This window comes from Podarcis cretensis (assembly GCF_951804945.1).
Source record: "Podarcis cretensis genome assembly, chromosome: 2".
NCBI lineage: Eukaryota > Metazoa > Chordata > Lepidosauria > Squamata > Lacertidae > Podarcis > Podarcis cretensis.
Genome location: NC_137171.1, coordinates 95,097,721 through 95,121,117, shown reverse-complemented (window position 1 = coordinate 95,121,117; position 23,397 = coordinate 95,097,721). Strand labels below are relative to the sequence as shown.

At 40.7% G+C, this 23,397-nt stretch overlaps 1 protein-coding gene across 8 annotated transcripts in view; it reads left to right on the top strand.

The window, feature by feature from the left end:
* The window catches only part of LOC307206171 (contactin-6-like), a 195,692-nt gene that overhangs the window by 65,821 nt on the left and 106,474 nt on the right, over positions 1-23,397 (top strand). For 7 of the 8 annotated variants that reach the window (XR_013834298.1, XM_079958976.1, XM_079958975.1 and 4 more), the window contains exons 3-4: positions 9,690-9,816; positions 18,722-18,897. Coding sequence is in view for 6 of the 8 variants with exons in the window: in XM_079958976.1 (XP_079815102.1) it covers positions 9,690-9,816; positions 18,722-18,897 (303 nt within the window). In the remaining 2 variants the exon portion in view is untranslated. Of the gene's footprint in view, positions 1-9,689; positions 9,817-18,721; positions 18,898-23,397 lie in introns of those variants that run through there. The other variant, XM_079958980.1, reaches the window with a different exon arrangement.

The following is a 23,397-nucleotide window of genomic DNA, read 5'->3' as shown; positions in this document are numbered from 1 at the left end:
TAGCATACGTTTGCTTTTGTTGTATCGTAGGCGCCAATAATAGCAACGGAGCAGAAAACCAAAATGAACTGGAACTGATTCCCACAACTGCATACAAAAGAAAAATTTGCAGCCTATGCAAAAAAACAAAAAAGGAATATAAACATAATTAAATCCTCTGACAATTTATGATTATGAAACAAAATGCGATTTTCCATATGCTAGCCTCACTCTGTTAATCTTTATATTGGTTTAAGACGGTTTCATATAACAAACAAATTCTCTACCCTATCTGTGAGCAGATTTCTCTTCTTGCAGGAAAGGGGGAGAAGCTCTTTCAGTTTCTCAGGGGTGAGACCTACCTTTAGCGGTGGCAATTGCACAGCTTCTTTCTTTTTTCCTGAGGTTTCTCCCCGCTGCCACTCTAACCAGCAGTAGCACTGACAGTGTTGGCAGCCTGGTAACTGTTTCGCATCCTCCACAATGTCCCAGACCTGGCATCACTCCAGGGCACTGTGTAGGGAAAATGACAGCTGCTTCTTAAAAAAACAACAGTGAGAATGCTCAGAGAAAGTTCTTTTTCTGGCTTGTCAAAGAGAGAGGTGGGACTCGGCGGGAGGGAGTCTTTCAGCTTAGCTCTAGTTTCCACACAGGTGTTTTGCTTTGCTTTGCTTTCTTCTTTAAAAAAAAAAAACCCAACGTGTTCTTTAAAATAAATGTTTCATTTGCAGAACCCATTCTATATTATACCCTAAGGAAGCTGAGAAGAAACTCTTCTTTGATGACAAGGAAACATGGTTTGTCTGAAGTGCAATTACGATAGTTTAAGCTACTGCTAATTTGGAGTCTACCACTGTTGAAGAATGGGCAGATGTCCTCTTTTGTCCATATGCTCCTATATTTTATACACTGTTTGACGTCCATCAGGTTTCCAAATCTGTCCATTAAAAGTCCAGGAACATTATGGAGGCTGTGCTGGCAGCTGTTGTGTGTATATGTGTCTGAGTGTACTATACAGGCTTTTGCTGTATTTCCAGGACCACTTAAGTAATTATTGGGTGATTGTGATAATGAAAAATCATCAGGGAAAGTCTTGAGTGAGCAGACTTTTAAAAGCTTTTCCAAATGATGAGGCTTTTGTTGGGTACTTGCTCTGCCTTATACACCGAACTTTTAAGAAGTCCTGTACTTAAGCTGTGCCTGTTCTTAAAGCAAGTTGCCATTCTTTAAATGGAGGTTGTCATTGTCTCTTATTTCACAAATTAAAAAGACATTTTTCGAAAAGGAAAAGGGGGAGGGGGTGAATCCACAGCTTAGGGAACAGGCCATGCACCCCTTTGTCCCACCCTGCCCCCACAATATTATTGTTGTTGGCATCCATCTGTCTCAAGAGACAATGGAGTATGCCTCTGGGCGTCAAACTGCTGGAGAATCACAGCGCCTGCTGTGGCTGCAGAGACCTCCTCAGGGTACAAGCCTGGCCAGTGTGTATGGGAGGTCTTGGGTTGCCCAGATGACAATACCCCGGTCTTAGCCTCGCTGATGTAGTCCAAAGGAAAGCAGAGCAATACATTTGGCACCAGCTTGGCTGCACGATTTGCCAGAAGGAGGCAGTATAGTTCACTGTATTATTACAGACAGGAGGTACAGTGGTGCCCCGCAAGACGAACGCCTCGCAAGACGGAAAACCCGCTAGACGAAAGGGTTTTCCGTTTTGGAGACGCTTCGCAAAACGAATTTCCCTATGGGCTTGCTTCGCAAGACGAAAATGTCTTGCGAGTTCCTGCGGGTTTTTCCCCCCTTTTCCCCCCTTTTCCTAAGCCGCTAAGCCGCTTATCAGCTGATCCGCTGATAAGCCGCTTAACAGCTGATCGCTAAAAGCCGCTAAACCGCTAATAGCGCTAATCCGCTAAGCTGTCAATGGGCTTGCTTCGCAAGACGAAAAAACCGCTATACGAAGAGCCTCACGGAACGGATTAATTTCGTCTTGCGAGGCACCACTGTATGGTTGAGTGTTCCATTCTATAGTGTTTTCTATCAACTATAGTATTGAAATATAGCAATTATTTCTAAATATGCACCTATACATATAAATTAGTATATGCATTTTTATTTTTGGTGATGCATGTGGCCTGTCTACTTTGCTGAAACACACACACACACAATTAGGGGGGGTGTACCGCTACTTTAAAAGAAGAAGGCAGGGAGCAGACTAGGGCTGTTTTGTTACAGGATTGAATTATTGTACAGTGGTGCCTCGCAAGACTAAAAGAATCCATTCCGCGATTCTCTTCGTCTAGCGGTTTTTTTGTCTTGTGAAGCAACCCTATTAACGGCTTAGCGGATTAGTGCTATTAGTGGCTTAGCGGCTATTAGCGGCTAAGCGGCTATTAGCAGCTTAGCAGCTTAGAAAAAGGGAGAAAAAAGCAAAAAAAATCGAAGACTCGCAAGACGTTTTCGTCTTGCGAAGCAAGCCCATAGGGAAATTCGTCTTGCGAAGCGCCTCGAAAAATGGAAAACCCTTTCATCTAGTGGGTTTTTCATCTTGCGGGGCATTCGTCTTGCGGGGCACCACTGTAGTAGTCTGTGTTTAGACCTCTAGTGAGCTGATATGAATGTTTAGTGTGATTTTCTGCATCTCCCTGGATTGGAGTACAGCAGATGAAGACCCAAAGGGGAAACCAGGCAGCTTCAAACTAGGGCTTATCCTGCTCTTGGGTGAGAGAGGGAGGGAAGAAAAGTATTTCAGGTGGTTACGCATTTGTTAAAGGCCTACAAATCAATTTCCAGAATCAAGGTGGCAACCTAACTTGATTCAGTGTAGACCTTATTCATGCCCATTAGTTAAAGATGAATCAGAAAATGCTTGGGGGTTCTTATTCCAGTTAACGATAGCTTTCTGAGTTTGGTGGGCTGAAAGAGACTTTATGGAAATAGACAACATTTTAAAAGTATATATGATTTACTACATTTTATGGCCTGTTATGTCACTTACAACATTCCATCGAGTTCAGACAAGTTTAATGCTTTATCTTTACAGCCACTAGTTCATCTCAGCCTGTTACTGATCTGACACAGTACATGGTGGCAGCTCTCTTTTTTACCCTTAGATAGATTTTTCTTTATTTTATGAGTATAACAAACGTATATATGTTTTGATATTCGCTTCATAATCTCCCCACCCTTGGCCTGCAACAATTATTGCCCTTCTGGATTTAGACCTTCCTCTCATGTGTCTAGTCAGAATCCTTCCAATATCCTCTGAGATTATGAGGGGAAATATGATTGTTAGGCATCATCCCACCTTCTAGTTTCCAATATTAGTGTAAGCCCCAGGTCAAACTAAGATGATTCTAGCCAAACAGCTAATGCATGTTATCGTTCACAATGATATTCCTTAAGGCTACTCAGCCAAGTGCCACTCAGACTTTTTATGAGTTTCCCACTGCATTTTGTTAAATGCTTCTCTTCTCAGAAACAAAGCTAGTTTGAATATCTAGAGTTTGTTCATGGGCAGATTTCTACATTTAAAAGAAGATGTTAGCAACGCAAATGGGTTCTCTGGCATTATCTAATAGAAATCTGCCATCGAGAATCTGAATATAATTTAATGCTGTCATTAGAACATATCTAATGCCCTCTTTGGAACATGTCTCATGCCAAATCAGATCATTAGTCCATCCAGACTAGGGGAGCGCAGCAGGTGAGGTGGCTGGAACAGGTGCAGCCACTAAAGGAAGGAGTGGAGTGCTAGATTATGATGTCACACAGGGCCCCACTGAAATTTGAGACACTAAAGTCCACCACTGTTCCATCTAGCTTAGTATTGTCTACACTGACTGACAGGGTCTTTCTGTGGTTTCAGGCAGGTGATGTTCTCAGCCCTATCTAAAGATGCTCAGGGTTAAACCTGGGACTTTTTGCCGACAGAGCAGATACTCTACTATTGAGCTACACCTCACACATGATGTGAATTTTAATCTGCTTTAACATTTAAACTTCTTGTATGTTTTAATGAATTGTAATTTCCCCTGGTTTTATAGTGTTATCTTTTTATAAACTGCCTTGATGTTTCTTACCATGAAGTGAGGCATAAATTATATGAAGTAAATAAAAAATAAATCCACCAAATGCATGGAAGGGGGAGCATTGCTATGCTTAAGAGCCTGGCCCAACATTGCCATGCCCATTTGACCCACAGACCCCTGTGCATTGGAAGGAAGCTCTAAAACAGGCATAGGTAAACTCGGCCCTCCAGATGTTTTGGGACTACAACTCCCATCATCCGTGACCACTGGTCCTGTTAGCTAGGGATGGTGGGAGTTGTAGTCCCAAAACAGCTGGAGTTTGCCTATGCCTGCTCTGAAAGAGGCACTTCTGAGTTTGCCCCTGCCAACCATTCCAGTTACTTGGTGGGGCCAGTGGGACACATCAGTGTCAGCTGGTTAAGTTGCTCCTGACTGTCATGTTTACTGCATACAAGAAGACAACTAAACAGGGCCATAGGCAACATTGCTTCCACCACATCATCCATAAAGGATATTAATCATATCTCACAATCCCAGAACGCTAGCAGTGTACACCCATTAGCATTATGCTTCTTAAATGTTAGTTTCTTATACTACACAACAAGCCACTTTTAAAACTATGGGGCTGAGAATCCAAAGTTGTTTGTCACAGGGCATTATGTCTCTTGCCCAGTTTGGGAAAGGCAATCCTGTTGAAGACACCTAAGAAAACTTCTGTTGTCCTTGGATATATTTGAAGTAATTGCTGGACCATCGAGCTGGTCTCACACAAAGTGACAGTCACCCACTTCCTGCTTGAAAAGGCACATACCTGTAGTTGAGGTAGCTCACAGCAAGGCAGATCCAGGTCTAAGATAGTAAGTTATTGTGGTCCCTGCTCCCTCTCCCCAGTTCAATACTTCAATAGTTAATGAAGTATTTGTTCTTAACTGGCTTCTTCTTTAAGAAGATAATGCAGTAGCTCTATGGATTGTGGACATTGTTAAATAATCAGTTGCTACAGAGGGCCACTAGATAAATGAGTTTCAGAAGTATTCTGTTCTGTAGTAGCAAGATTTATACACATGGGCTTAGGTACACCAAATGATTGCTAAATTTAACAAGGATAAGAAATGTAGTATAAAAAAGACAACATTGGCAACTTTATGGCTTGTAGGGCCCTTGAGGAGGGGCATAATCATTCACCTACATAAATGTGACTTTCTGAAAATATGACCAAACTAAATGCATAAGAATGAGTTCGCTATTAACATGGGTTATATTTTTTAACTATTGTATTATTAAAATGTACTTTTTCATTTCTAATTAATGATTTATGTTTATGTAGAAGTAAAAATGAAAACACCTCCAATTGAAAGTAAACTCTCTTTGAAGGAACGAAAGGAATGAAAATTCAAAGATTTTCATAAAACATTCATAAAATTCACACATATTTTCTTTGACACTTCCGTTGCAAAAAAAATATATAAAAAGGTAAATTAACTTTTCATAATCTACATCCTCCAATGCGGAACTTTTAGTCACTAAAATTTCTGAACTCATTAAATGCTCTAGAGATATAGTAGAACATAAGTAATTTTTAGCTTTTTTAAGTGTGTTGAACAATCTTTCACTGATATAAGTCTTCATTTGATACAAGTAATGTTAAAAAAAGAAAAGAATTGCCACCGTATTTGGAAATGGAGCACTCAGGCCTCCAATAATGAGCTTGTTAAGTACAGTGGGGTACTAAGGTGCAATGCCATTAGGATGGAGCAGATCTGTGGGCTCAACCAGCATTTAAGCCCTCTGCCATACTTAGACCCAGCCCAAAGTAGACTTAGACTCAGATTTAGACTCAGCCCAAGTCTAAGACTCAGACTTAGACTCAGCCCAAAGTAGCCCTGCTCCTCCATGGAGTATGGATCTGGTGTCCTTTACATTGGCATAACTTAAGCCATTTCTGAGCCTTGGGGAAGAGAGGGGGTTGCGGGCTGGCCCCTCCCACATGCGTGGGGGCTGGATTTCAGCCCCCGCGAGATCCAGGGAATCCCCGGGCGTGCCTGCCCCCCCTGCCTGCCAATCGGCGGGCCAGGGAGGCGTGGCCTAATACTATTTAAGGCCAGGCACGCCTCGGGTCCGCCCTCTTCACTCCTCGGCAGCCGAGAGGTTTTCCCATCCCACCCACCCTCAGGTTAGGCAGGCTTGACCTTGCTATGGACTTCGGTTGGTCGCCGCAAGGGGCCTGGTAGGAATTTTTCCAAGTTGGCAAATTTCCAGCCTTTTGGTTTTTTCGCCTACCTCGTAGCAAACGTCACAACTTTCACGGTATTTGGCGGTTAGGCATTGGCAGGGGTCAATTGTTATGCAAATGGACGGGGGGAAGGAAATGCCATCACCTTCCCCCAAGGAAAAGGGTAGTCCGGTAGAGGACTCCGGGGGCATTGCCTTGTCCGAGACCTAGTAAGGTAAGGGCCACCGGCATGCCCACGAGCGGTGACACCCGTGGGGTCCTAGTTGGCGTACTTCAACAGGACACCCACGGTTAGTGTTCAACCCTTCCCGGTCACCATGCCGGGTAGTTGATAGGAGCCAATGCCTAAGGCCAATACCTTCAATTCTGTAATCAATAAAGTTGTGGCCATTTACGCCCATTAACCTTAAATAACGTGTCCTGTGTCTTCATTTCTTATGGGGGAGGGAACTTGCCACGCAAAGCCCTCCTCCCATACTTAGGATTACTCCTTTGGTCATACCCATTAATTTCCTCAACCCATACCTGTTTCAAAATTATGAGCAACAGGTGTTTCAACATCTGCTTTCTGTAATGTGGTGGTGAAAGCAGAGGACTCTCTCTCTCTTCCTTCCCCATTTTTGCAGAGCAATAACAGTTCACATATCAAGATGAATTTACCTAATTTACAATTTCCAAAATAATATGTGAACTGAAACATGGGTATCTTTTGAAATTCACACTCCTCCAGATTTTGCAGTGCTGTTCTCTAGCCAAGTAATATGTGCAAAAAATCAAATACTGGGCCAAGGTGTGTGTAAAATGAATATATTAGTGGGAAATGTCATATATTAAATATAAATATTAGGCGAAATGTGCTTTGCAAAAATGTGTATTTTAGGCAAACTTGCATACAAAAAGTGTATAAGGAGAAAATGACACAAAAAGGCTGATTCATTTTCATGCACACTTCTTTTTTTATAAAAAAAAAAAAACTTTGCAAAGTGATACAGAAATGTTGATAACTGAACTTAAGAAAGGAAAAATGAGAAACTGGGAGAAGCCAAAGGTGGACAGATTAAGTGGCAAGTCCTAGTTACTGCTGCAAGTCTTCCCATGGGGCAAACTGGGGATGCAGAATGTGGTTCTTAGTAGGGTAGAAAAGAAATCTTTGAGAGATGAGGAACTCTGGGTCTTTAGAATTTGTAAATAGGTGAGCACAATTGAATTCATTCCTGAATACGCATACAATAAACACAATTGCAAGGAATTAGATTTTGACTAAGCTTTAGGAGAAGTATTTCAGCAGTGGAACTGACTGCCTCAGTATGTGGTAGGCTTTCCTTCGCTAGTGGTATTTAAGGAGAGGCTGGACTGGTATATCTCAGGGATGCTGCAACCTGCTCTGAGGATTATTCATTGAGCAAGGGTGGAACGCCATGGCTTCCAAAGCCCCTTTCAGATCTACAGCTGTGTGCCTATGGTCAGACTGTAGTCTTGGGCATACATTCTTAGGAGTAAGTCCTATGTAATTAGTAAGTTCTACTTTAAAGTAAATATAGAGAGAGTTAAGTTACAAATTCCATGAAATTTGACACAGGATTTGTGAAAAACCCAGGGGAAAAACAACAACAGGTTGCTTGGTTTTTGAACATTTTAAATTATAGTGTGGATTACAGAATTCAAAATATGCATGCAGGAAACAAAATTGGATGCTTGCTAACATGGGATTTTAAGGTCATGACAATCTACGCTGGCATAATTGCCTGATTGGCTGGTTCTATCAATCTCATTTTGACAGAGCAAGCCCCTTGCCTTGCTTTCCAGGACTTGCTCAAGGATCTTTCTCCTCGAGCAAGATACGGGCAAGGTGGAGGTAAGAGCCATCTGTATGAAGCAGGGATACAAACAAGGGCCTTTCCTCACCTTCATTATGTAAATAAGCCCCACAAATCTTCAAGAAATGAGGTGTTATTATCAATCAGACATGAAATGTTTGCTGCTGTGTGGGAAGAGGAAATTGCCGGCAGACTATCTAGGATAGGCTGGAGGCAATTTCCCCATGTAAGATTTTGAAATAAAGGGCATTGAGTGCCATATATTTATAAAACCTTGGTTATGAAAGCAGGGAGGTGATGTGGTATTAAGGGCACATGAATGTTGGATATTTGAATCGCGTTCAGACTTACACTGCTTGCTTGCTTGCTTGCCTGCCTGCCTAGACTTCTGCTCAGCTGTAAAGAGAACCTTTCCATACAGCAGTGATTGGGCACACTGGCTCTTCAGATTATGTTGGACCATCTTGCCAACCATTGACCATGCTAGGGCTAAAGGCAGCTGGGGGCAGGGGGCACAGATTTCTCATAATATCCATATAGGAGATGTAAATCTATCCCCATTCTGCCCCAAGCATACCAACCTATTCATGCTTTTTGGTAGCATATTGAAAGACACTAGAGCATGGGTAGAGATCTTTATTTTATTTTTTTTTTATCCATAGGACCACATTCCCTTTTGGGCAACTTTCCAGGGGTCGCATAGCAGTGTTGGGTAGGTTCAGAGGAAAAGTGGGTGGAACAATTAATCTAAGTTTTACCCCTCTCTCTGTTTCATCCAAGGAAGGAAAAAGCATTATGAGAACTCAAGGACATTTCAGCCAGGCAAAAACTCAAGGAGGGTGCAAGGCAGGGTCAGTAGAGCTGTGTGAGATGTGAACAACCTCTAAGGGCAAAACAGAGTGGTTTGGAGGGTCACATTCAAACCAGCTTAAGCTTTCCTACCCCTGGTCTAGGGAACAGAGTGTGGGAGAATTCATAAGCTTTCATAAGAGAGCCAGTGTGGTGTAGTGGTTAAGAGCGGTAGTCTCATAATCTGGGGAACCGGGTTCGCGTCTCCGCTCCTCCACATGCAGCTGCTGGGTGACCTTGGGCTAGTCACACTTCTCTGAAGTCTCTCAGCCCCACTCACCTCACAGAGTGTTTGTTGTGGGGGAGGAAGGGAAAGGAGAATGTTAGCCACTTTGAGACTCCTTACAGGGAGTGAAAGGCGGGATATCAAATCCAAACTCTTCTTCTTCTCAGCTGTGCACCTCACCAAATCCATGGTTTTGAAGCTAGTTATTATCTTTCAAACAGAAAAGTGCAGTCATTGAATTTAGAAGCTTGGAGGGGTTATCTTGATATTGGTCAATGACTGTCATAAAACAACTTGTACTTGATCTTTCAGCCTAACATCTCACAGGGCTGTTGTGATAATAAAATGAGGCAATTGCTTATATGCTGTTGAAGAGTCATTTCTTTTTGTCCCACCCCAATGTGTGCATCAAAAGCTATGAGGGGAAACATTCTGCAGAAAGTATTTCCTTGGTAAAAAGTGGCCAATGGAACTCAAGGGTGTAACACAGAATCCACATTAGTCAGGCTTTAACTGGTAAAAGAATATTAATTTTCAATTGTTGTTTCATCTCACAGATGAAGAAACTTCGCATGGACCTATTTTTATTCAAGAGCCATTTGATGTCATTTATTCAGTGAGTTCTGAAGATCCAGAAGTAATTTTGAACTGTACAGCTAAAGGACATCCTTTGCCAATCTACAGGTAAGGTTTTTGTTTTTCAACTGTTACCATTTTGAATGGCTTTAAGAAGAGGTTAATGGAATATCACTCAGCTCTACAATTTTTCAAATGAAGACTCAGCAGCAAAAATGTAAGAAATGAACATTGATGTGGTGACAGACAAAAAGAAAGAAGGCTGAACCGCTTCGTTTTAATCACAATAGGCGTTTGTGATGGGAACAAGGAATTCCTGCCATAAATTCTGCATGCAAAAACTCTCTATGCATCATCCCCATTCCTTCTCTCTCATCTCTTACTCTTTAGCTTCGTTTCTCTCTCTGTAGAAAAGCATTATTTGATATGTTCATTTAACAGTAGTGAAGTGATAATGACAAGGCCCATTTACAACATCAAGCTAAATTTTCATAAGTTATTTTAAATTCCATTTTGGTGTTCCACAAAATAACAAAAGCTTACTTTAAAACTTAAGTACAGGTATAATTGGCTATGAGTCAAATAAGGGTTTATGGCATGTGGCTTCAGGGGTTTTTTTTCTTCCAGCAATGCAGTGGGGGGTGGGTACACCTTCATGAAAAAAATGGAGGGAAAGGTTTGGACTATCTTTTTTAAAATCAAGTGGCAAGTCCCCGGCCCAAACCCACAACCTAATTAGAAAACAATTCCAAAAAGAAATGTGGGAGGTGTCAGGGACCAGGAGTCTGAAGTGGAAGAGAACGCAGACCCAGGTCCAGATGAACTGCCACAAGATGAACCTGCAGAACCACTGCCCCACCTTCTGGGCTCAAGGATGTGGCACTGCTTTTTCTGACTCCCAACACTCCACTGCAGAAGACCCAGGTAGATCTGAGCCTGCCCCACTGTGTCACAGTAGGAGATTACCAGAAAAGGCTGGCCTTTGCTGCTGACAACAAGGCTGTTCCTTTCAACTTCAGAACTCTGTGTTCCTAGAGCACTGCCTGAATACTGCCTGGCACTTAGTTTGGGCTGGGCATTGATTGGGGGAGCAGGGCAGCAGTGGCACCAGCCCTACAGGGTTCCTTCAGAGTCCCAAATCTGCTGTCTTTACTCCAGAGGAAAGCTGGTGAATGCCTTATTCCCTTAGCAAGGAAGCCTGGAACTTTTCTAACTATTAGGACCCCTGCCAAAAGCCAGGGAATATTAACTAAGTTAAGTTGCCCCACCACCTTAAAGCACTTTATCAAAGCTATGTGGTTTCCTCACTCCAAGCTTTGCCCAACTATTCAATACCTCCCTACTGACTCACATGCTGCCATTATTTTATATTTTATATTTTATATTTTATATTTTATATTTTATATTTTATATTTTATATTTTATATTTTATATTTTATATTTTATATTTTATATTTTATATTTTATATTATTTTATATTTTATATTTTATATTCCTGCCTATCTGAATCAGTTCCCCCAGTCGATAATACCAACCAATTAAACCATCAATCATTAAAAACTTCCTATACAGGGCCTTCAGATGTCTTCTAAAGATCAGCTGGTTGTTTATTTCCTTGACTTCTGATGGGAGGGAGTTCCACAGGGCAGGCATGACTACTGAGAAGGCCCTCTGCCATTGCTGATAACATTGAGGCAAAGAGAAAGATGAAGCCTCCCTCTGGAACAATCACTGCTGCTGCTGACTTTTTCTCTCAGCCTGTCTGCCTCACTATATGCTGAAGAAGCTTAGGTATCCAACAGCTTCACTCATCAGTACCTGATTCCACCTCCAACTCAGCTGTGCTCATTTCCAACTGGTACAGGAGTTGAGCAGTGCAGCCATTGGGTCTGACCATCATCAACCCCTGACACCGTAATTTTAAACTTTGGAGGGGAAAGCCAAAACCTCCTAATCCTACTAGGTTTACATGCATGCAGTAGAATCCATCAGAATACGCAGAAAGTGTTATATTGGGAAGTTCCATCCCACTATGTTTTTGCAGAGTGAGGATGAAAGTTTGTTTTCTGTGGTGATACTATACATTTAAGGAAGGCCTATTGACTGCAGTAATAATTTTTTTGCAACTTCATTTCAAAAACCCATAATGCTTAACGACCTTACTACAAAAAAATATGGCACTGAAGTGAGCACAGAGAGAATAAGTAAAAATGAATCATTAAATCTTGCATTGTACAACAAACTACAGAATAAAAGGACTGACTAGAATGAAAACAAAACAGAAGACAAACTATAAGCATAAAGTACTGTATATATTATTACATATGAGAACTCTGCAAAAAAAAAAATGTTCTCAGTCAAACTTGGCCTTTATGGGTGCAATCCACATCATGTTAAGTTAATTGATTGCTGTTTCACTACATACCAAAGACAATTACAGGTCAACTTAGCTGGCTGAAGAGCATTTTGAAGGGAAGAAAATTTTCAAAGAACTCCCATTCCTGCCCCGTTCACAAATTTTGCTGCATGCAAAACCAACAAATTTCCTTCCAATTTGGGTGTATGAATCCACATGCCCACACCACCCACGAATTGGAGAAATTATTATTGTGGTGGATTTCTTCTGTGCCACAAAACAAAAGGGCAAAAAGCAGGGATCACATAGTTGAGGTACTCAGCCTGAAGTGCAACTGGCATGCTTACTCAAGCAGACTTTTCAGGGATATTGACTTAATGTATGACTCCCATTCTGGCAGTACTCTCCTGCTGTATTGGGGTTTATTTTAGCACATTTTAAAATTGTTTTAATGATTTGGGCTTAATTGTGTTTTACTGACCCTTGTAACCTACACATAAATAAAGTTCCCCTTCTTCTGGACCTGTTTCATATTGGGATTCAAAATGGCCGTGTATACGCCATACATATAAATCACACGACTCCTCCCCTCCCCCGCAACCAAAAATCCTAGGAACTGTTAAGCATGCTGGGAGCTTGGCACTGTGCAGGATGAACTATCATTCCCTGGTATCTTTGGGGAATTCATATACTTTAAACATATAGTGTGTGCTTAGCCTAAGTCTCCTCTGTTGGAAAACTAGCCCCCTCGGGAGAGGCTGGCCCCTCTCCAGGCTCCCGGGGCTTGTTTGCCGGTGATCTACTCTGGCTGGCATCCTCGCAGTCCAGGAAGATCTTGATAGGTGACATCTCCCTGCGTGGAAGATGCACACCCTCTCCTTCTTGCATACCAGCAGGAGAAAGTCAGAAAGTCTGCTTCATCTACGGTTTATTTCTGTCTGTACATCTGTACAAAAACATGTCCATTCAGTTCAGTCTCCTCCAAGCAACTGCGAGAGACTTCCTTCACATGCGCAACAGGAAGGTCTCAAATTACACAAAGAACAAATCCCTGTGAATCGCCCTGTGAACTCCCTGAAACATCCTGTCTCACGGTCAGCTCCACCATGTGATGTAAACACCGAGCTGTTAGTTTGCAGCTGCATTGTACTCATATTCTGACATCCTCAACCACCTCAAGCCAGCCAGCCAGCCTTCCTTCCTTGTCCTCCCAGCCCATTCCCTCAGCCCATAGCTGTCAACTTTCAGATTTGAAAATAAGGGATTAACAGCCTCACCTATCCCAGAGACAGTCTACGGGATATCTAACAATCTGGGATAGCAGCGGGAAGCAGCAGGAAATGGTGCTGAAATAAGGAAATTTCCCTCAAAAAAAGGAAGGTTGACAGCTATGCCTCAGCCCCCAACTCATCTGATGGTGGAGTGGGGCAGTAATCATGATGGCAAGGTTGCATGGTGCAGATCCAGGAACCCTGTAAATTTATTTTGTAACCATTATTATTATCTAGTAGTGTGATGGGCACATTCCCGTTTGCAGCTTTCTAGGTGTAAATGAATTAAAGTAGCCTTGCATGAAGGTATCAAGAGAGACTTTTTTTTACTGCCCTTGGCCACTGTTGATCTGCCGCCCTCAGGTAACTGTGTAAGGAAAAGGTATTAGGAAAGAGTTTAGGGCAGAGAAGGAGGACCTATGGCCCTCCAGAATTTGCTGGACTACATCTTTCATCATCCCTGACCAGTGCCAAAGTTGGCTAAGGGTTGATATGAGTGGGAATCCAACAACAATCTGGAGGGTCACAGGTCCCCCAATTCTGATTTAAGGGTTCACTGGGAATTTGGGAAACATATAGGAAGCGATAGATGGGTGCACCTGGTAACATTATCAGAAATGGGGCAGGATTTCAAAATTTGATATTTGGTTAAAGAGAATCTGTATATTTCCAGTTTTTGAGAAAACACCTTTCCCCCAAGTCCAATTCTGAATCTAGCGGAAGGCAATTCATCTCATCCATCACTAAAAATAATATTTTTTTGTGAGAAAACTGCATAAACTACAATTTATTCTTCAATACCAACCATCCATTCAGTTTAACAAGCTGAGCATCTCTCATCAGAGTGATTTTAAAGCTATTTCAATTTTGTGCTATGAAATGCTGCAGTGAGGCAGTTGCCTGGAAAGATCTTAGGATCTTGTTACTGGTACGCATCCTCTGCTATGTTTTCACCTTTTTTGAATTTTAGATTGCAAGCTTCTCTGGGCAAGGATGTGTCTTATTGTACTATGTAGAGCACCATGCAGAGTATTGGTGGTATATACATTTTATATTCCATATTTAAACTTCAGGGGAAAGTCCGCCATTTTGTAGCTAAACTGGCAATAGCCATGCACAAGGGAGAGGAACTGGCATCCTCAAAAAAAAAAAACAAAAAAACCCCTAATGCAAGGAATTTCCTCCGTTAGTGCAACCTCACCAGTCCCAATATAAGATGTTGGGGACTGAACTTTGCACCTTCAGCGTGCAATGCAGATATGAGACAGAGGGAGATAAAAAGGGTACAGAAATAGCCATCTCATTGTCTCAATAGGTCGTTTCCAGGTTTGCACTGAGAAGTTATTTTAAATTTCTCCTGGAATAGAAACGTGAGGACTTGTATAGATATAGAAATCAGTAGAAAAATCCAAAACTTCAATGTAGCTGAGTACGCTACACCTATCCACAATAAACAAACAAGCCGTCGCGGGGATTTGAACCGCTGACCTTCTGATAGGCAAGTCCTAGACTCTGTGGTTTAACCCACAGCGCCACCCGCGTACACACACACAAAACCCACCACCAAACATATTGGCACAAATTTCACAACAGTGAAGTTGTTCACATTATGCATTGGAATTGCCTGTGGTCCTGAGTGAGAACCCTGCTTTATGGTTCACACTGAATGCTGCAGGTCAGGCTCTGAGTGGTTTATGACAACCCTGCAGTGTTGCCAAGCAGCACTGGAATTTCAACAGAAGCTGAAAAACTACAACAGAGCAATATACAACAACCCGGCAGTGGAGTTCACTCTTACATACCTATTGCAGTTTGAATAATTGTGCTGAGAGCGAGCGACTTACAGCTGCCCTGCAATATCAGGCAGTCGGTTGCATGAATTTCATGCTTTCTGGTGACACCTTTAAAAGTTCAAAAAGTAAAAAACAAAATTGGCTCATGAAGTAAGACCCAAATTAGAGGAGGAACTCCTATCTTTGCTATTAACTTGTGTTTTATCAAGCCCAATAGTCAGAAGCTCAGGTAGGGGGGAGGAACACCTAACACACCAGGGGGTCACCATTCCATGTTGTTGTTGGGGCCCACTTGTAATAAATAATAATTTCTGGGGAAAGTAAACACTCCTCCTAGCATATCTTTTAAACATAGCCTAAACCAACCATGTCTATGGATTTGAAACTGAAATTTGTGGGACTTTAGGATTCTATAACAGAAATGAGGAACACCAATAGATTCAAAATGAGTCAGAACAGTTTATTAAAAGAGAATATATCCATGATAATAATAGCTTTTAAAAAGGTTTAATTATAAAGACCAAAAACCAAAAATGGCATATTTCCTATTCCACTCTAATATTCATCAAATGTATAATTTATTTCTAAATCATCAAGCCTTAAATGCATGACTTTAATGCAATGTATTAAAATGTAAATATCTCTTCTAATATATATATATATATATATATATATATATATAAAATATTGTTTCTATACCATAAATTATTCGTCATAATAGTAATGAAAAGGTTTTTAATTATACTAGTTGATGTTCTTGTTTCATATATTTAATAAAGGGAGATGATAAGGTTCTCAAATTGTTCTTTGTTTATCTTTCCTTAAGTGTACCATTTCTGTTAATTTGCTCATCGTGGCAAGATATCAAACTGCATTAAACCATTCTTGTTGTATTGGAACTATTGGAACACTCCATATAGATGCTCTGAAATCATTTTCAATTTTTTTGCTTTGCTTTTGGTAGCAGTTAATAGAACCCCAGAATAAATTTCATTGTTCTGATGCCACATATTTTAAAGTTATCCTAGAAGAATTTCATATGTATGTAGTATTCAACCATTTCTCAATGATCGGTTCTGAAAAATTCTAAAACTTCTCACGTGTCCATCAAATGTCAGTTTTAAACATTTATTTCCAATAAAACTGAACATTGTTCATTGTCTAATTTTAAATTGTATTATAAACCTGCGCAAACTGGACTTTCTGCTAGATTTAGGCCAATGTCCCTCTAATTTTTCAAAGTATCCAGTTGCCTCATGTCTGGTTTATATTCTTTCTAAAGCACAGTTTGTACAAATAAAAGTAAGAACGCTATACATTAGCATTTAAAAATCATGTCTAAAATAATTAAACTATACTGAATTACTCTTGAGCTAAGAATTAACTGAAATCGTTTCCATTTCTTGTTTTGTTTTTAATCTTAAGTAATTCACCAGAGTATGCATGATATGATTAAACCTCACCTGGCAATCATAGGCATCCATTAATAGCTTTCCTTCATTGATTGAAACATATTAATTAAGAAAAGGCCCTAACCAGGAGCTCCTTCCCTGATCTATATGCACAGTTTAATAATAATCATACTGTGTGATTAGAATGATTATGGGGGACACTGTGAAAAATTCATTTGCTGCGAATAAGCCAACAACTTTGCATCTGTGTTGAGAAACAATTATAGACCTTAATTGGGAGCCCATGTAATGATGACAGCAGTTATTTCAGTGATTGATTCTGAAATTAAAGTGAGCTGGCAAATTAAACACCAGTACATCCAGAGCTAGAAAACTGAGAAGTTTTGGGTCCAGGGCATGTTAATTGCACATATATTGAAATAAATGGGGAGAGGAGTCAAAATGATCAGCAACTGCAGCCAACTATTACAATACAGTGGTACCTCTGGTTACGAACTTAATTCATTCTGGAGGTCCGTTCTTAACCTGAAACCGTTCTTAACCGGAGGTACCACTTTAGCTAATGGGGGCCTCCCACTGCTGCCGCTGAGCAATTTCTGTTCTCATCTTGAGGTAAATTTCTTAACCCAAGGTACTACTTCCAGGTTAGCGGCATCTGTAACCTGAAGTGTTTGTAACCTGAAGTGTTTCTAACCCGAGGTACTACTGTACTGATGTGCGGTAGATACCTTATGACTGCTTGATGCTCCAACATTCATAAATCAGTGGGGGTTCCAGTTTCACAGTAGATTAGAGAGTGGTGGTTTTTATGAGGTCATATATCCCAGCAATTTTGTACTCGCTGTTGACCAGCTCAGACCATTTCCTTCATGAGTGATGTTTATGGACAACAAAGACCTAGATATTTGATCCATATCCCCATTTCAGCCCTCCTACTCTTCCAGAAGTTTCTGGTATCTTACATGTTGATCCCTTTGGTTTGGTGTTATTGAATGCCAGGTCAGTCCATAATGAGATCATTCTCATCCATGTCTTGGTTGTGGATGAAGGGGCTGACCTGTTGTGTCTTACCAAGACTTAGATGAGTAATCTGGGTGTCCATCAGCTGTGCCCATCTGAGTACTCTGTGCAGCACCCGATTAGAATGGGGAGTCAAGTGTGGTGGGGTGTTGATATTGTCCATAGAAGCACTATTTCTGCTACCAGAAAAGCTTTTGATATTGGGCTAGGTTTAGCATGTCTGCACTTGATGTTGGACCAGATTCCTTAATCAGTTTCCTTAAACAGTTGTTCTATCAACCACTCTGTGGCTCAACAGAGCACTCTCTTGCTGACCGAGCTAATTGAGGTGGTCTCTGGTATAGTGTTGGAAGACACCAGGATGATCAGAAATAATAATACCCAGGTCAGAAGCTACACTGGCCATGCATAGTTGTTTGGAGCATTGTGTCTGTGAATGATGGCAGTGCCAGGAATGTGATTTTACATAAGTGATGAGAATTCTGTTTTGCTACAACAAATGGTTAATCCACAGGACATTTTTGTTCTTGTGGAAAATATGATTATCTATGAAACACAATTTATTTTGGCATTTGTAAATAGCTGTGATATGTTGCAGACACAATTCATTTTCTCTCTAACGGGCTAACAGAGACAAATCATGTTTTAAAATAACAGTGTTATCATTATTACATTATCAATCTCAAACTAGTGGTATAAAAACATTCCTTTTCTGCTTTCTTCTTGCCCTTTGAAGTATAATTTGTTCTGATTTATATCTCTGAAATCATTGCTATAAGCAAATTTATTACATCACTGGCAAAGACTGTAAAATATTTCTAGGTACCTTTTATAGTAAGAAAAGGATGTAGTTGTGTCATCCTCCTATTGCATTTGAATGTATAACTTCGTATGTATGAATAAGTTATAATTATTTTTTGTAGACATTTGGATGCTTGCCTAGGATACACCATTAAATAGAGAGGATTTTTCAAACAGTAAAATTTACAGGGGAATTTACAAGATGGATATAAAAACCAGTCTGCTGTGAAATATGGTATGATATTCTAATATTTTAACCATGGTTTTATTGTTGCAGGTAAGCTACAGCACACTATTTAAAAAGGAAACCTGAATAGCCTCCGTAAATTATAAGTATAATTTGATTTTTTTCCCTCAAAGGTGGAAGCAAAATGGCACAGATATTGATCTCACCATGAGTTATCACTACAGGCTGCTTGGAGGTAGCTTGGCAATCAATAACCCACATAAAAAACAGGATATTGGAACATACCAGTGTTTGGTCACAAATTCGTTTGGAACAATTCTGAGCAGGAAAGCAAAACTCCAGTTTGCATGTAAGTTGCATGGATATTTTATTTCCTCATCAATTTTATTTTTGCAAACAATGTATTAGGCAATTAAAACATCAATGAAATTTGCTATGAAATGATTGAACTTGCTCATCTTTCCCTTTTCATGCTGAATTACAATATCTTTCCCCAGTAAACACCAATAATGAGACAGATATACTGGTCCTTGCAACACACAACAATTATCTACAATCGAGGGAAAGGTCAAGAAAGATGAACACAATTAAGTTTTGCTTAATAGAGCTGTTGCTATTCCCTCACCCCACCCCCACCCCCTGGGATGCCTTTTTTCATGGTCCGATTGCTATTTGTAAGATACCTGCTCCTCACCCCGCTCTAGGTTGGAAAATGAAGTAATCACAAAAGTATAATGATGTCCAGCAGAGTCACAGAAATGTCACACATGGTAATTACCTTACTGACATTTAGTTGCATTAACAGGAATATACACCTCCACACATTTGCTTTGTAATTGGCGTGCCATTGTTGCCTGCACCTAAAATATGTAGCTGTCCTTTAAGCACAGGTGTATGTGTGCCCACGCATAGTGAAAGCAATAATAAAATCCAGTAGACCACACTCACGCACGCACACAAACACAGAGAGAGATGGAAAAGATAGAAGAAATTTATGCAGCCACATTCTTCCCTACACCAGAGAAGTATAAGTATATCTAGGCATAAGTATAAGCCAGAGAAGTCAAATAGTGCTACTGCAGACACTGGGTCCTGAGTTTCCGTTCCATGAACACAACAAGGCACTGTTCACGAAAGGAGAGCTTTGCTCATGGACGAACCTGTTCTACTTAGAGGACATGTCAGTGTGTGGAGCTCTTCCTTGAATAGAAGGCTATTGTGTTGGGGGGGGGGGCAAACGTCCGATCCAAGCCATCAGCAGCAATCCAGCCACAGAGCCTCATCTATCAAATTGGGCACTCCCCCCACTGTTGAAGCTTGAGACTGCAATTCTAAACACATTCAGAAGGGTGAAAGCCCCACTGAACTCAGTCGCTTATGAGAAAACAACACATCCGACCGATCCGTTAGGTTCTCCGCCGCGTACAGCTCTAGATCACAGCCTTTGCCTTTTTATTCTTGCATCTCTTGTGAGAGCAGCTCTTCTTCAAAAAGCAGCTTGGAGAAAGTTGCACGTCCCCCACCCCCACCCCGCCGCCACCTCCCTGCCATCCTCCTTTCGTCGTCCTCCATCTGGGCTGGCTGCCGCATTAAGAGAGCAATTGTTTTTAATGCTCATTAATAAAATATACTTCGAAAGGCAGCCTCATGGAGCTGTTTCAGACATCAGTGCTGGTATTAATTATTAATCCTTTTCTGTTCCTATTACAAATTGCCTGTCACAGAGGTCATAGAAAGGAGGCTGTAGAAACGGTGATGGTTCACAGACTCGTGCATGTGTGCAAAGGTGGTCATTCCTGTCTGTTTCTGCCATGGTCTTAAGCCATTTTTCTTCTGACTGTTCAAAGGTAAAAGCAAACTGACTAATGGAAATGGCTATCAAAGTAGGACTGGAACCATCAGGACATGAAGTGCTCGGCGAACAGTCTGCTTTAATGCTCTCTGTGGAACCAGCACAGAATGAACTTCTCTACCCCCAGCTCTGTGTTATCCCTTGTAGGGAAACGTACTGTCATAATTCACACTATGACTCGTGTTGCTCAGCATTATGGCTCGTTTGTGGAAAGCTGGTCAGGGGGATGTCAATTCCTGTGGAGACTATAATGTGTAGCTCACTTCAAAGTATTCAAGTGGTGATAAATTTGTATTCAGGCGCTTACTCGAGAGTGAGTGTATTTATATGTGGTTGTTGTTGTTGGTGGTGGTTTCAGTCATCCTGGGTTAGGAAGCAGGCTTCTTTTTAAACATGCGCCATGAGAAAAAGGAAAAACCTCAAGCTGGCAAGAAGCTGAAAGGTTTCTTATTATGAAAGAGATTTATATGCATTTGATCAATGCATTTTGAGAAATCCTTGGGTTTGTTTTGACGTATGCAATATGAGACTGAATGACTTAGTCCAAATGGGAGTCCACAATGCATTGTATCAGGGGAAACTCTTGCAGAAATATGTACATGAGTCAAAACTGCATATAAAAATGTGTTTATTAGGAGAAATTTGCATGCTGATGAATTTTCATATTTTTTTTAAAAAAAAACACTAGACAAACACAATTTTCTGCAAAATGTGAAGAACTGAATTTAAGACAGAGGCTCTTTTCTTTAGCAGTACCCCAGTTGTGGATCTGTGATCTTGGAGACATTTAGCTGGCATATTTAATACTTTTAAAATATTATTATTATTATTATTATTATTATTATTATTATTATTATTATACCCTGCCCATACTACTGGATTGCCTAAGCCACTTTTTTGTGGCTTTCTAAAATCTTTTAAAAGTAATCAATATTGCCCCATCTTAAAACTTAAACCAAAACCAAAACCTGGTACTTCTGTTGCTGTTTACCTGCACTGGTTTGCTTTCAGTTCATTTATTTGTAATTTTACTTATTTAATATATTTATATCCTGCCTTTCTCCCAAGTCAGAATTCAAGGCAACTTCCAACATTTAAAAGCGCCAATTATAGAATACAGAAGAATAAAAATAAACTAGTTATAAGCAATAATTAAAACAACAACATCACAACATAGTTGAAACCAGCAATTAAAATACAATTTGTCCTGACAGCATCATCTGCGCCTTTGTTTCCAAAGCATCTCTGAACAGGAAGTTCTTAGCCTGCTGTCAGAAAGAAAACAAAGAGGGAGCCATTTTAACCACTCTGCTCATTCATTTTTGGTACTGCCGTATTGCTTTAAGGGCTCTTACAGAGCCATGGTGATAGGGGTAATTATACATACTCTGAATATGGCTTATTTGGTTATAACCCATATATTCCTGAGTGCTCACTGGAAGGACAGATTGTGAAGCTGAGGCTCCAGTACTTTGGCCACCTCATGAGAAGAGAAGACTCCCTGGAGAAGACCCTGATGTTGGGAAAGATGGAGGGCACAAGGAGAAGGGGGCGACAGAGGACGAGATGGTTGGATAGTGTTTTTGAGGTTACCAGCATGTGTCTGACCAAGCTGCGGGGGGCAGTGGAGGACAGGAGTGCCTGGCGTTCTCTGGTCCATGGGGTCACGAAGAGTCGGACACGACTAAACGACTAAACAACAACAACATATATTCCATGAGCAAAAGGTTTATTCACTTTTGTGGATCCAAGTTCCATCTTGAGCTAGTATGGGGAGGAGAGAAGTGGCACATAAATAGAGATGATCAATTATAAGCAAAGGAAAAACAAAAATTTATGCAGCTCTTTGTCTGTCTGTCTCTGATGAGGAAAGAAGCCTTGGACTCATTGTGCAAATTTACTGTTCATATCAGACAACATTCAATTATCTGTCCCCTCGGTTAAGGAAATCCAAGGCGATCATCCATGAATCCCTCATGTACTGTAGGCTTTAAGCCAATGGACTAGAAAGAACTGATATTAGTTTAGATAAAAGGCACAGAAGGAAGGACTTACTAATGTTTTTTGAATCATAAGAAGCCTGGTAAAAGTATAGCTTGGAGCTAATTTCAAGTACTAGTTCCTAAACTGTTGGTTAGCAGAAGCCAGGATCACAGTAACTGTCCCCTGCAGTGCAATAATGTTCAAATGCCATATAAATATATGGGCACATTGATCCCTTGTGCTGGATTAAATGATATTCTCTGTGGCAGAGTCTAAGCTTTCTTAATAATCTTTATGGTCACAAGATCAAGAGAATTTATAGATGACAACTGTAGACATTCTGCAACTAGATGTAAACTGCACCATCTTTGGGTCTGTATATCTAAGACGCTTGTGTTTTTGAAGACAGAACAACATTTCTGATGTCACATTTCCCAATTGTGTCTTTTAGTAGTGTAATTAAAAATTGTTATGTCTGCCTGAACTTCAGCTTGTACATTCATCATCATGTTTGTGGGATTTGTTATTTAATATTAATTTTTATTTTTTCTGTATTGTGGTCATAAAATAGAACCACCAGAGAGCTATTTTTAAATGATATTTTAAAATAGTTAAATAATTATAATGACAGTAGTGATAATAATATTAGCATATAAGGTAAAGGTAAAGAATCCCTGGATGGTTAAGTCCAGTCAAAGGCAACTATGGGGTGCAATGCTCATCTTGCTTTTCAGGCCAAGGGAGCTGGCATTTGTCCACAGCTCCCTTGGCCTGACAGTTTTCTGGGTCATGTGGCCAGCATGACTAAACCAGCTCTGGCCCAATGGAACACCGTGACAGAAACCAGAGCACACGGAAACGCCATTTACCACATACCTTGGTACTCAGACAGCTTGGCTCCCGAACAAATTGGCCTCTGAACACCACAAACCCAGAAGTGAGTGTTCCTGTTTGTGAACATTTTTTGGAAGCTGAACGTCCGATGCGGCTTCTGATTGAGTGCAGGAAGCTCCT